This window comes from Callospermophilus lateralis, chromosome 2 (genome assembly GCF_048772815.1).
Source record: "Callospermophilus lateralis isolate mCalLat2 chromosome 2, mCalLat2.hap1, whole genome shotgun sequence".
Lineage (NCBI taxonomy): Eukaryota > Metazoa > Chordata > Mammalia > Rodentia > Sciuridae > Callospermophilus > Callospermophilus lateralis.
Window position 1 is genome coordinate 174,761,764 of NC_135306.1, and position 13,713 is coordinate 174,775,476.

The window sequence follows — 13,713 nt, forward strand, 5'->3', positions numbered from 1 at the left end:
TCAATTAGAGCAAGATGGTAAGGGGAAGTGAACAACTTGGCTGTTGACCCAGTAAAAGGGCATAGTGAGAGTGTCTTAAGAGTTGAGGAGGAGTAGGTGATCATCACAAAAGCAATCCCCATTCTCCTAAGGGTATGAGGATCTAATCCCATGGGTAGAGGGACGATCTGGAAGCTGTGGGCTACTTGAGGTAACTGTTAACAGGGTTAAAAGGCACCATGATATTGTCCTGATGGGGTCATTTGTGGCAGGTGAGAAAACTGAATGTGTTGGATATGGGGATGGGGGGTCTTGCTAATGTGGAAAATTCTGGGCTGTCTTTAGCTATCTGCTGAGAAAATAGTTTTAAGGTAGAGGCTTTTATTCCTAGCACTCAAACACCTCTTCAGTCTGCAAGGACAGCCTGTTGGGAAGTGATATTGCTCTCCTTAACAAAAATGTGACATTCTCTTGCGTGCAGGTACCACAGTTGATGCATTTCTCTGTAATGAAATATACTATTGTACAAATTGTCTTCCTTTAAACCCCTAATTTCATTATACGGTCCAATCTTCTCTGGTAACTCTTGCCTGATTTATCAATTTAACTATTTTTATATGAACTTAATTGATTAAGTGAAGTTCCAAGCAGGCATACATTTAATAATGGAGCAAAACCAGAAGATTCGATAACATTATAACTTACTCTGCCACCTTTAGGGCCAGATTCAAGTGATTTATTAATTCTTTCGTGAACAAAAATCAAGGCAGATAATTAGAAAATCCTGGCGTATCTTGTGCATTTCACTTATAAAAGTTGTAATCATTTATTAACATTCCCAGTAACAGCAGCTCACAGAGTTTACCGGACAAGTGTTCTCACCACTGAGCCATGATCAGAGTGACATAGAGGACTGAGAAGAGAGAGTAAGCTGCCTGGAAGAGAGGTATACACTCTGAAGAAGAATCTTGGTTTGTTTCATGACCCAAAAGGAGAAGGAAAAGGAAACTTATTCATGACCTGAAGGATTTTGAAATCAAGTTTACTGGCAGCAACTAACAATGCCTATGCCTTTCTCCTTCATTGAAGGACAGTAAGAACCTTTAGCACTTTGTAGACAGCGGAGAAAACCCGTGGTGTTGAAGGAAGCTGAGCGTTCTAGAAATTCTGAGCCACAAAAAAAGACATAGATTCATGTGCTAATTCAGAATAGAATTCTTAAAGAATGACACCGGGTTATTGTGAATCTCTCCCCTGGAATAGCACTTTCACCTACTAAGGCAGTCATGTGAATCCCAGTGACCTGGGTCCAGGGTTGAGCTCATCCTTGAGGAAGGTTCATTATGCTTTTTTGAGCTTTGTTATCATTACCAGTAAAATAGCAATAACAGTTCTTGTATATGGAAGTGTGGCAAAGATTTAACGAGCTAACATGTAGAATATGTAGAAGGGTGGCAGGCCCCTATGTTTTTAAAGCATTATAGCTATTTTTGAAAAGAGGATATGCAACTTTGGAGGTCTTTCATAAGAAAAAGAATTGTGCCAATACTAAATTAGGCACAAAAGTTTAAAAAAAATGAAAGTGAGGTAAAAGGGCAAGTACCTCAGTCACAGATCTCTGGAGAATGAGATGAAAAGATCCCTTGAGCCCAAGAGTTTAAGATTAGTGTGGGAGATAAGGAGACCCCATTTCAAAACCAGAAAAAGAAAAGAAAAAGTGGGCACTGCCAATGCTTCAAAATCACATACGCAAAAATGCAAAATATTGAAAAGTAACACTATTTTAATCAACTAACTGTTTGATAAATTTCTGCAGTGCTTTTTTTTTTTTTTTTAGATTTTCAGGACAGACTTTGTTTTTAAAAGTATTTTTCATCTGAGGTTAGTTCCATCTGCAGAGCCTAAAGCTACTGATACTGATCATTGACTGTACACATATGTATGTATATATGTGTATCTCTACAAATATTTATTGAGTGTTCTGTGGCGAGTAGGCAAGAGATTGAACACAATGAGACAGTGGAGGTGACAAAGTGACCCTATGAAGTGTAGCACATCCCCTATTTCAAATGCCAAGTGCTGATCTCCTAAAAAGAACAGGATAGGACATTTCACCATTTGGGAAGAATGGGGTTAAATCAGAGGGCAGGAGAACCAGAGGCATATTAGGCAGTGAGGCCTCAGGCTGGACTCAGGGCTGAGGGACAAGGAATATGAAATAAGAGGTTGAAGGTCTTGAGACTCCAAGTTTTAGGGTCAAAAAGGGTCACAAGGTTTTGTTTTTCTCTCTTAAGCACATAGATCATATTATATTTGATGTAATATTTGTCATTTTGAGGATTCATATCCCACAAGAAAGTAAAGGCACTGTTGTACTTTGTTACCAACTGAATCCAAGTTTTAGAAACATCTGGACAATGTAAAAACTAAACATGACCCTAAATGGTGAAACTGAAACTATTTTTCAGTTACCTTTAGCTTCATATGATATAGGCAGCATTAGGAGAGAGACCTAAAGATGTCTTAATTCATCTATTTTAATTGGGTCATGGAAACTCTCTACAACTCTCTGCAGTGCTTTTGACCTATGTTTCCTGCTTCTTAAAATTACCTCTTCATAGTGATGTTTTGAAAAATGCGTTAAAGAGAAATTATAAAAGCAATTCAGTCTTTCTTTCTAGCTTGTTTAATTCAAAGTTAATTTTTGTTATTGATAGTTTATGAAAAGTTTATTTCAACTTCATAACGTATTATTGTTAACATAGTACATTTTTAAAATTGTTGTGATTTGGAAAAATCTCTAGGGTCTTTCATAGATGAGTTAAAATTTTTGAAATTTCCCATTGATTAAAGATCTGTATATTTCAAATCTTATTTATCTGCCATTATCAGTCTTAGGCACCATAGAGTATGAGCAAATCTACTGAGATTATCAGTGTATGAACTGGAAGGAGTTTCCTCAGAACCTGTTTTTAATTTAGATGGTAAACAAGAATTGAACAAGTTCTGAAAGTGCCTGTGAATCATCTAAATATGCTTTACTAAACTCAAACCAAATGTATCCCTGATGCAGTATTCCATCAGTCAGCTGTCAAAAAGTGTCAGGCCCACTTTACCTCCCAATGTTGGAGAAAGCCAAAGGTTCTTTCTATGTTCTACATGGAGCTTCTAGACTCATTAACATTGTAAATATGAACAAAGCAATATTATTTGAAAAAAATGGCATTTGCCTGAATTTTGGACCAAGACACCCAAAGATGTACAGTATCCATATGCTGTGGAAATGAAGAGTTTTTTCTACAAAGTTTTCTATGTATAACAACTAGCAGTATTTAAAAAATTGGTTATTAAAATGTACTATACCCTTTGAGTAGACTGAGCATGATCAGAGCACTTAGAATTTGTCCCTCACTTCATTTTTTCCAGTACCCCTCAGAGGACAGATTATTATTCTCATTTTAAGTTATAGAAAACAGAAATTTATCATTGTTTATTTATCCAAATCAAAAAAGGATCAAAAAGCATAATAAAAAAATACATACCCCCCCCCCCCGCACACACACATATACATATACACATGCACCTTTACAACCTGGAACATTTCTAATGAAATCCATGTTTTTTATTTAATACCATACTATGATTGTTTATCAGTGTATAGTGTTTTGAGGTTCATCATTATTTTATTAAGAAGGTAAATTTTATGCTTTATTATAAAAGTGAAGTTAGTAACATTTTTATAGTGATTGGCTTTCATCTATGTTGTCCAGTATGATCTCATAGAGATTAGACCAGTTTCAGAGTGATGTTCATAGATTGAAAGGCACATAATTAACAAAGTTTAAGGCCCTGCCGTCTGCAATCAGAATAGACCTCAATACTGGAGCCATGTTCTGGAGGCCATAAACTATTCTGTAAAGATAATTATTCCTGGTGAAGTTTCCTGTGGATGATAGCCAGCCAATAAGAAGGATAAGATTTGAACGACCTCAGTTATAGCCTCATTTTTTCCCTCTATTTTCCCTTATACCTGACCATACCTCTGAATAACAGTAATGTATAAAGTCCTAAATATTGTGTTCAAGAAAAATACCTTGATGGAAACTCTAAAAATTTTAACAGTAGCTGTTGTTATTGGTGGGACATTGTTTTAAAGGTATTTTACTCCTCTTTACATGTTTAATTAGCTTAGCATCTATTAATTGAAACCCCAGTATATTTCAGGCACTCCTGTATTCCTGGATTTCAGAAGTGAAAAAAGGCAAAGTGCTTGGTCTAGTGATTTTTGCTAGTGTTACATTTATAAGAAAAAGTTCAATAGAATATTTAAAAGTTTGTCAAATAGAAAAACGGCAAAATGAAAAAAAAAAGGCCTGAAAAAAAATCAACCTTGCAATTGAAAATATTAATTTTGAAAAAAGGCCAAGAAGTTTTTTATTTGTGTAGATACCTCCAATATTTTAGCAACTAAATCAAAATAGCAACTAAATAGAAATCTCTATTTCTATTTGAACAAATGCTCCTGGAATGTCTACTTAATATACAAGTGGCAATCTATATTGAATGACATGAAGAGTTAGCTTTAGAGAGACTCTGCATCAAACTTAAGGGTCTAATGTGGTCAAGATTGTGTTGAGAGTTTCCTCTCTCTCTCTTTCTCTCTCTCTGACATGGGATCTTATGTTGCCCAGGCTGGTTTCTCTAATTCATGAGCACAAGAGCTCAAACAATCCTCCTATCTCAGCCTCTCTGGTGCTGAGCAGGTATCTGCCATTGCACCCTGCTAGAGTTCTTCTATTTTAACATAATGAAATGTGTTTATGTGTACCTTCTTATTTTTACATAAGTTTTCTAAGATAAAAAGCTGCTGCCATTTGATTTCAGAAATTGGTGAACATTTCTAGTACTCAGGGTTCAAATGCTGACTTCACCATGTTCTTTTTTATTTAATGTTAGAGAAGGAGAAAGAGGGAAGGAAAATTGAAAGTAGAGAGAGATTTTGTATTGTTAGACCAAGACGAAATTCAATAAGACCAGCAGGTCTAGACTAACCAGTTCCTGGTCTGACTCTGTGACAAGTAGAGTTGAGAACAATTCTTCAAAGTCTGCCCCTTCACACATATTTATATGCTTCTCATATCAATTAGTGTACTCTGTGCTCATGCACAGAACTCCATTAATTGTACTTCCATAAGATGTTAACAACAACAAAAAATAGTAGTGTTCCCCCAACATGGAAATTTAAAATGTTCCATATTCTTACTTTTCTGCTAAATGTAGAACCTGTTTATCAAGGTTTCTATTTCTACCTCATGCAATAGTACATTATGCTTGAGGATGTTACTGAAAATAAATCTGAGGAATGAAGGAGAGTCTTTAGTAGCACTTGGGAGTAATCCAAGTTGGCAAGCACAGAGCTGTTCTCTGAGTCACTGTTATTTCAGCTGAGCCTTCTTTTGAGAAGACTGAAGGGCTCTATCTATTCTGATGAAAACAATACTTGGAAGTTATTTTTGTCGTCCATATTCAGATATATTTAACTTCATTTGTCTTTGAAATTGACCCTTTTTCTCTCCCTTTTCTCAATGCATCCACCTAGAAATGTAGCAAAGTTGTTTTAATGCACAATAAATATTTTCCCAAATAAAATTGAACTTGATTACTCAATACATTAAACAAATAAGAAAGAGACTTTTTAGGTGAGAGACTCCTTTTCTCACCTTATCTCCAGTGAACTTCCAGGGAGCATAATTTGAAAACCTGGAATAATGGAAAGAGTATCAGAGTTTAAGACTACAGTCGATGAACTCTCTCCAATTACTAAATTCAGCTTAATACAAAATTACTTGAACATTTATTTGTGCCAATCAGTAAAAATCCTAAATTTTAAAAAAAAGTACTTAAGGAACTTACCTTCAAGTGTAGGAAAAATTCAGTTATTAGAATAAGTATAACCAACAGTGCAACTGTAATAAAGTGTTGTGGACGCTTTGACAGTTTCCAAACAAGGTCAATGGTAAGTTTCAACTACTGGGCCTTGGTTTCAATTTAAGATCCTTTCCAAATATGACCCTGTATGTCTGTTCCTTTGGCTATTAACTTTAACAAGGAAATAAAAGTACAAGGACTAGACATAGCATATGCATCTTTGAAATTACTTTTAACATTGAAGAGTGCCACTGCAGTCAGAGAGTCAGGTATAAAAATAATTATAGTGTGTAGTTGCTAAGGAACAGAGTTATGCAGTCTTATATTCAGCTTTTCCTGGAATATTCCTTTCACCTCTGTGTCTTATATGAAAACTGACTTTCCTGGATAACATAACATGATGAAGTTTATGGTACCTTCTTATTTTGACATGAATCTTCATAGAATGAAAATTGGTGAAGTTCAGTTTCAGAAATGGGTGAAGATTACTAGCACTGAGGATTCATATGCCAATTAACCATGTTCTTTCTTATTTACTATTAGTGAAGGAGAGGAAGGGGAGGAAAATTCCCATCTCTGGTGGAGGCTTCTTGTCCTCCTCAACTCCATAGTCAACTCAGTTTTACAGGAACAAGGGAAATGTTGAAGAACATTCCACACGGAATGGTAAAAAACACATAATTGCCCATGCTGTCTTGTGTACTGGGTATGATGTAGAAAGTGAAAGTTCTCCATAATCCACTTACATTTGGTATACATTTTTTGGAGCATGATATATCTATAATATATCTAATCTTTCTATACCTATTTCTGTATCTATAGTGACAATTTATTCTTGAAGAAAGCAGTGACTTTTGCTTTATTTCCTTTCAATTTTAAAGTATTTATATTTTAACATTGAGTAAGTTTTAATACACCTCCTTCCCCTCTCCACCATGCACCACCTGTCTTGTGTGCTCCTCCCAGAAAATCCTTTCTCTGACCTTGTACACCAGGGTTCCCTCCTGTGAACTCCATGCTGTTTAACTTCTACTCTCCTTTCTACTTCTATATATACATATCTCCAGGATACTTCTTTATTCATGGTTTTCACAACTTCTCTCAGATTTCCACTCTCACCTTACACTATCTTCATTTTCATGTCTACCCATTAACATCTGGGGAAACATTGGATGGTAGAAAGATTGTGAATTTTGGAATTAGGATGACCTAAGTTCAGACCATCTGTTTGATTTTGGAAAGTCACTTCACCTTTCAGTATTCCAAATTTGTAATCTATGAAACTGTGGACAATAAAAATTTTGAGGCACATTTTGTATATATACTCAATAAAGTAGTTGGTACTCAGATTTTTGTGAACTATTGAGAGAACGAATGATAAAGACATTATAAGCAATGTATCTAAAGGGATTATTAAAATACTTTATAAATAATTGGAAGTAAACAATTAAATCCTAGTCTTCATTTCTGACTACAGCTTGACTATGCTTCTGGCACTGAGGTTCTACACAGTTAATTGCCATGACTTTGATTTCCATTCTGCCTTTTATCAGCACAACCGCTTCTTCTCAAGGGGATAGTGCTTAATGTTGGCTGCAACGTTGGAAGTCCTTGGAAGCTTCAAAAAATTCTGTTGCTAGGGGATCATCTCCAGAGATAGTGATTTAATTGATCTAAGGTAGAACCTGGGCACAGGAATAATTTAAAACTCTAAGATTTAACATAAATCTAAGATTTAACTATAAATCTCCCTGATTCAAATCTCCAGTCTTGAACCCTTCCTACATTTGCCCCTTCTAAAACCAGGTAGGGCCGAGATCATTAATGCTTCTCATTAATTCTCTCATTGTGTTTGCTTTGGAAATTAACTGATCCAGCCAGGATCCCAAAATTAACTATACATGCAAAATATTGCATCACCCATTATAATAAAATGACTGTTGTTTCCCATTTTGAAGATTTATCAGGTACATTATTGGAAGTCCTTGATTCATGGACTCCTTCACAGGATTTTTTTTTTTCCTCTTGAAAGTCCCATGCACATCTCTCAATTCTGAACTACATGATAGCTCAACCCCCTTTTTATATTCTCTATCTTTCTAATATCAAGGATGATATTAATTTCATATAGCTTCTCTGAGACAAAACATTCATGGTAATTAAGTTCTCAGTATTCTCAGCCGTCTATCTCCCATTTCCATCATTTGAATAAGACATTTTACTCCAGTGGACAGGCAGTAATATGTTCACCATTGGGTCACATCTTGATGAGGGCCTCGGGTAACATAGGACTGTATTTCATTATGTATTTTTGGAATTAGAATGTGTTTAGATGGACTTGGTGATATTCTACTTCAGGGTGAACTTCAGCCTTCCCTTCTCTCTTTAAACCTGGCCTCCACATTTACCTCTGTGAGAGGACCTTGATGTTATTGAAATTGGGTGCTGAAAGTGGGTGCTGCCTCATCCTTTTGCTGAGGTCTTGGCATAAGTAAATGCCCCTTCTCTAATTCAAGGCTCCTTAAAACAGCAGTGTCGGAGAACCAGACCTTTAATTGTTCAGCCTACCCTTCAGCTGCAACCTAGTTGCCTTGCTTATAACTTGGGTTTGCAGTTCCTGCTTCCAGCTGTTCACAGCAAGGTTAGAACTCCTCACTGCTAAAAACTGGGGAAAACACTGTATTGCTAAGGATCAAGTAAAATAATACCATTAGCCACTTGGTATTTAAAAAATTACTTTCAGGTTGGGGCAGTAACTCAGTGGTAGAGCACTTGCCTAGCATGCATGAGGCCCTGGGTTCAATCCCCAGCACCACACACACACACACACACACACACACACACACAGAGAGAGAGAGAGAGAGAGAGAGAGAGAGAGATACTTTCTAAAAACTAGTTTTTGGGGTATTATTTATATTCAATGAAATCTATAGATCTTAAGTACAGTTTGATCACTTTTGAAAAATACATGAACTTGTATAATCACCACTTCAATTAAAACATATTTTAATCACCTCAGATGGTTTCTGTGTAACTCACCAATCATGCTATAGCCTTAGCAGCAACTACTGTTTTAAATTTCAACATTGACTGTTTTATTATAATTATATTTTTATTGATATGCTTAGTGTAGGGATCATTAAAGAATAATTTGCTTCCTTCCTCTGTGTTTGGCATGCTGGTAAATTATTCTGTATGCCCTCTTTCTAATTAATTTTTTTTTTTGAGAGAGAGAGAGAGAGAGAGAGAGAGAGAATTTTAATATTTATTTTTTAGTTTTCGGCGGACACAACATCTTAGTTCGTATGTGGTGCTGAGGATCAAACCCAGGCCACACGCATGCCAGGCGAGCGCGCTACCACTTGAGCCACATCCCCAGCCCTCTAATTAATTTCTAAGGGTAAGAATATTTATTCACTTCAGATTTTAACTAAGTAAGCCATGAATGAAATGAATATATCTCAAACTGAGATAAACTAGTTCAACATGATGTTAAAAAAGACTAGTTCAATATAACGTTCAAAGACAACACCCTTCAGTCTGAGAAAGATCCCATGTATCTTCCACAATGCTATTACCTTCATTTATAATCATGCCAAACACAAGATAACATTTGTCTTCCCTAGATTTTGTGTCAGATGCCTCTAGTTCAAGTATATGCTGGAAAGGTACATTAAGAAGACAATAGGCAACAAACTGAAACCTTAAGAATTGACTTGGATTAGTGATCCATGTCCTCCCTATATTAAAATTTATATGTTCTGTGTTCATAATCATTGTATTTTCTTATTTATTTAAAACTGTGGAGTTTTTCTCCCTTTGATTATCCTCTATGGCTTTTCCTCTGCTTACTTCCTCTATATCCCACTTCCCTCTTAAGTCCTAGATCTTCTCATTGGTAACAGTGACTGCAGACTGCTATTTTAAAATGATCTTGCTGTCAATGGAATTTGCCAGGGGTTTATTGTTGTTTTGTTTTTCCATATGTACTCTTTTACAACTTTACAGAAAATTAGTAGATGGCAGAGTGTAAGAGTAATCTTTGTAAAGTTAGCTTACATTGTAAGAGTTATAATGAAGGAAGGACCACAGTGCAAACAGAAACATAACCTCAAGAGGTTGACAAAGATCTTTATGGTAGACATGAGAGAGAAAGAGGGAGGGAAGGGAGGAGGGACAGACTGAGATTGAAGACTGCATCAACCAGTTATTGTGCGTGCAGAATAACTAGCAAGTTTCACCCCTAGCTCTGCCATTTATTGATTATATGATCTTGGGCACAAATGATTAAGCACCTTTGTTTCCAAAATCCAAGTAATAACACTATCTGACATATTTCCTTGGAACTGTTTTGAGAATGACAATTCAAATTGTGAGGAAGGGTTTTGTAAATCTTAAAGTGAGATGAAATATAAGGTAAGGTAACTACGAACATTGTATTTTTTTCTAGTCAATATTGGTATTGATTTTCAATTATAAAGAAAAAAAGAAAGAGAACCTCACAATCATCTCTCCATGGCCTTCCTTTCTGTTGAATTCAAGAAGAGAATGAAAGTAAACAGTGAGGAACACCTTGCTTTGTTCTATCAACTTCCTGAAATCTTTTCCCCAAAACACATTTGTTTCTATTTGCATTGTAATTCTTCCATCATTGTAATTCTTATTATGATGTAAATTAACTTCATGAAGATAACATCTCTCCCCACACTAAACACTAAGACCTCTAATGTTAGAGTGCCTTGACCAAAATAAGAGAACAGCAAATTGGTAGACACATGAATGAACAATTCCATAGATGTTTAAGAACATGTATGTGAGTTCTGAGTTCCATTTACAATCTTTCTCTTAGCTGTTTATGCAGAATATTTAGATGACAGTTCAAGCATACTATTTTCATTGAAGCCCTTTCAGTCCATGCATAGTCCACCAAGAATATTCAACAAAGATGATCTTGTTTGCTCTTTTGCTTCTTCTCCTATCACCAACACGACTTTGCTCCTTTCCCATCTTTCTCCGACACCCTTCTTTTCCAGGATCCTGAACAAGTAGCATCTGATCTTTGTTTTCATACCTGGAGAAGGCTTTGAGTCTTCTGAATAATTTTGAATGAGCATGTGCAGGACAAAAAGAACAATAATAGCTATCTTTTTAATATTGACCTTCTTTCATAGCATTTTGATGAATCATGTTAAGATTTCTGCTCAATTTCAGTGAAAGAAATCACCATCCCCCTACCCTACTACCCCCATAGGAAGGCATGCTGATGGAGTGATATATATATGGAGAGAGACAGAGAGAGAGAGAGAGAGAGAGAGAGAGAGAGAGAAGAGGGTGAAGAAAACAGAAATTTCAATATTGCTTTCATAATAGTTAATTTTAATAATTTAACAATATGAAAATGCTTCATCTGAAGAACAAAAGAATGTCTCATGGTTTGGGTACAGGATTATTATTACTATTGTCATCTTTTTTATTTTATAGCCACAGTCTTCCTGGAATTTTGGAAGAGGAGAAGAAGTGTATTGACCTATGCTTGGGACCTTATTGAATGGGAAGAAGAAGAGGTGAGATGTTAGGAAACCAGGCGATAAGGAAACTGGTATATCCCAGGCTGCTGAGAACTACCCAATGCCCAGACCTCCAGGCTAGGAGCAGCTGCACACCATTAGATCTTCCCTCAATGTTTTTTACTAACAAGATCTCTAACTTCATGAAGATAACAGAGGTCAATGATGAAGTATGTGTTTTTTTTTAAATTACTGCTATGATGTTTCCTTAAATTGCATTAGTGGAGAATTATACTAATTAAAATATAGCTTAGAGTTTATTTGGAAAGTAATTGGCATCCTATTTTTAGTAAGTTGCATCTTTGTGAAGACATTGTAAAAATAGGTCAAATCTAGAAGTTTTCTATTGATTCTTAGAGGAAAAATTTTAATTTATGGTTTTGATGCTGAATTAACTTTAGTTTCTCTTGTAGGAAACACTTCGCCCCCAGTTTGAAGCCAAGTATTACAAGATGGAAGTAATAAATCCCATCACAGGAAAACCTGAGCCACATCAGCCTTCATCAGACAAAATCACTCGTCTTCTTGTGTCTGTCTCAGGGATATTCTTCATGGTAGAGTACAACCATCGCTATCAGAATGTTGTGGTATTCTGGGTTTTAAAATACATAATGTAACCTCAACTCATTTTATGACTCTGAGAGTACAAAAGAAACCTTGTCCTTTTCAGTATTAGGTAATTCTTTCAATTAAAATAGAAATCACAGCTGGTAATGGCATTTTATAAGGGAAAATTTTGCACTTCTTTAAATAAAACTCTTATTGAAAGAAGCATACATAAGTTAAAATAAAATGAAAATATCCAAGTTGCAATTAATCGCATGTCCTGTGTTAAAACTGAGCATTCCATTTGAAAAAAAAGTTGGACAGAATCTGCCCATTAGTATGATAAATTTACACTTAGAACGGCTTAAACATTTCTTGTGTCTTTTTTTTCCGATGATTTATTTGTTTTACCTTATTCTATTTTATGTTAACTGAACCCTAGTCTTTACACATGCTAAGCATACACTCTACCACTGACCTACACTCCCATTTCCTATTTGTGTATTTTAAATGGCAAATAAAATTGTATGTATTTGTTGTGTACAGCTTGATGTCCTGAAGTATGTATGCATTGTGAAATGGTTGCATTATCTAATTAAAATAAGCATTACCTCTCAGATTTATCATATTTAAGTTTAAATCCTATACTGTTCTGACTCTAATGTAGTTCACTTGGTTAAGAGAGAAAATTTAATCCTTGTATCCTTTCTTAGAAAGTCTTCTGATTTTTAATGATGTGAAACAAAGGTGTCTTCTCTGATTTCCCACATTGCAGATTTCTCTGGTGATCACTGCTGTGTTTGCTGTTGTGGTGTACCGCCTGGTGGTCATGGAACGGTTCGCATCATTCAAGTGGAATTTCATCAAACAACACTGGCAGTTTGCGACATCTGCTGCTGCTGTCTGTATCAATTTCATAATCATCATGTTGCTGAATCTTGTGAGTGTTTACACTCATACAGTCATATTTTTCCATGGGTGAATAGGGGATGGGCAGGGAAAAGGACTCTTACCTTTGTACCTGGGATATATGTACATTTCATCCATGTGTTTTAAAGAATAGATTAAAAAAAAAAAAAAGAAAATTGATGCTAGTTGTATTGCCTTCCCTGCCTTTTGAGTTCATAATCTAGATTTGTGATAACTTCTATTCAATAAATATATAAGTGCTAGAGATGGTGCTATGTGATTTTCAATAAACAAGGGATTGTATGAATTAGAAAACCACTCAAATAAGCTCAATCTCATAGAATTTGTTGGAAAGATATAGGAACATCTGTTTGAAAGTGCAGTCTTGTTTCCAAGGCCCCAGGTGAAATGGAAAATAATCAGAAAGCTATTCCATTTTTCTTTCTCTGGAACAAAAGCAATCTTCCTCTCTCTCTCTCTTCCTCTTGTCTCCCTGATCCTCTCTCTTTTCCCCACTTTACAATGCTTCTTTATGAACGTTTGATGAACATTTGCCCTCTTCCATCTGTGACCTCTCTTTCTGTCATTCTGTTGTGCTGTGACATTGTTATGCCTTGGTTTTCTTTGGCTCTAAATATGTGAACACTTTGTCAGGTTATGTGCTGATTTCTCAAGGAGAGCATTTTTTTGGTTCAACACCACATGCAATTCTTGACTCATAAACCAAATGTCTATGACTAAGAAGTGATATTATGCCTGTGCCTACCTGTTCAACAAAGTCTGT

The 13,713-nt window shown here is 35.6% G+C and overlaps 1 protein-coding gene across 1 annotated transcript in view; it reads left to right on the forward strand.

The window, feature by feature from the left end:
• Ano3 (anoctamin 3) overlaps positions 1-13,713 on the forward strand; it is a 399,369-nt gene that overhangs the window by 340,743 nt on the left and 44,913 nt on the right. Inside the window, exons 15-17 of the mRNA XM_076846993.2 lie at positions 11,389-11,471; positions 11,888-12,028; positions 12,796-12,960. Coding sequence (XP_076703108.2) covers positions 11,389-11,471; positions 11,888-12,028; positions 12,796-12,960 — 389 coding nt within the window. The remainder of the gene's footprint in view (positions 1-11,388; positions 11,472-11,887; positions 12,029-12,795; positions 12,961-13,713) is intronic.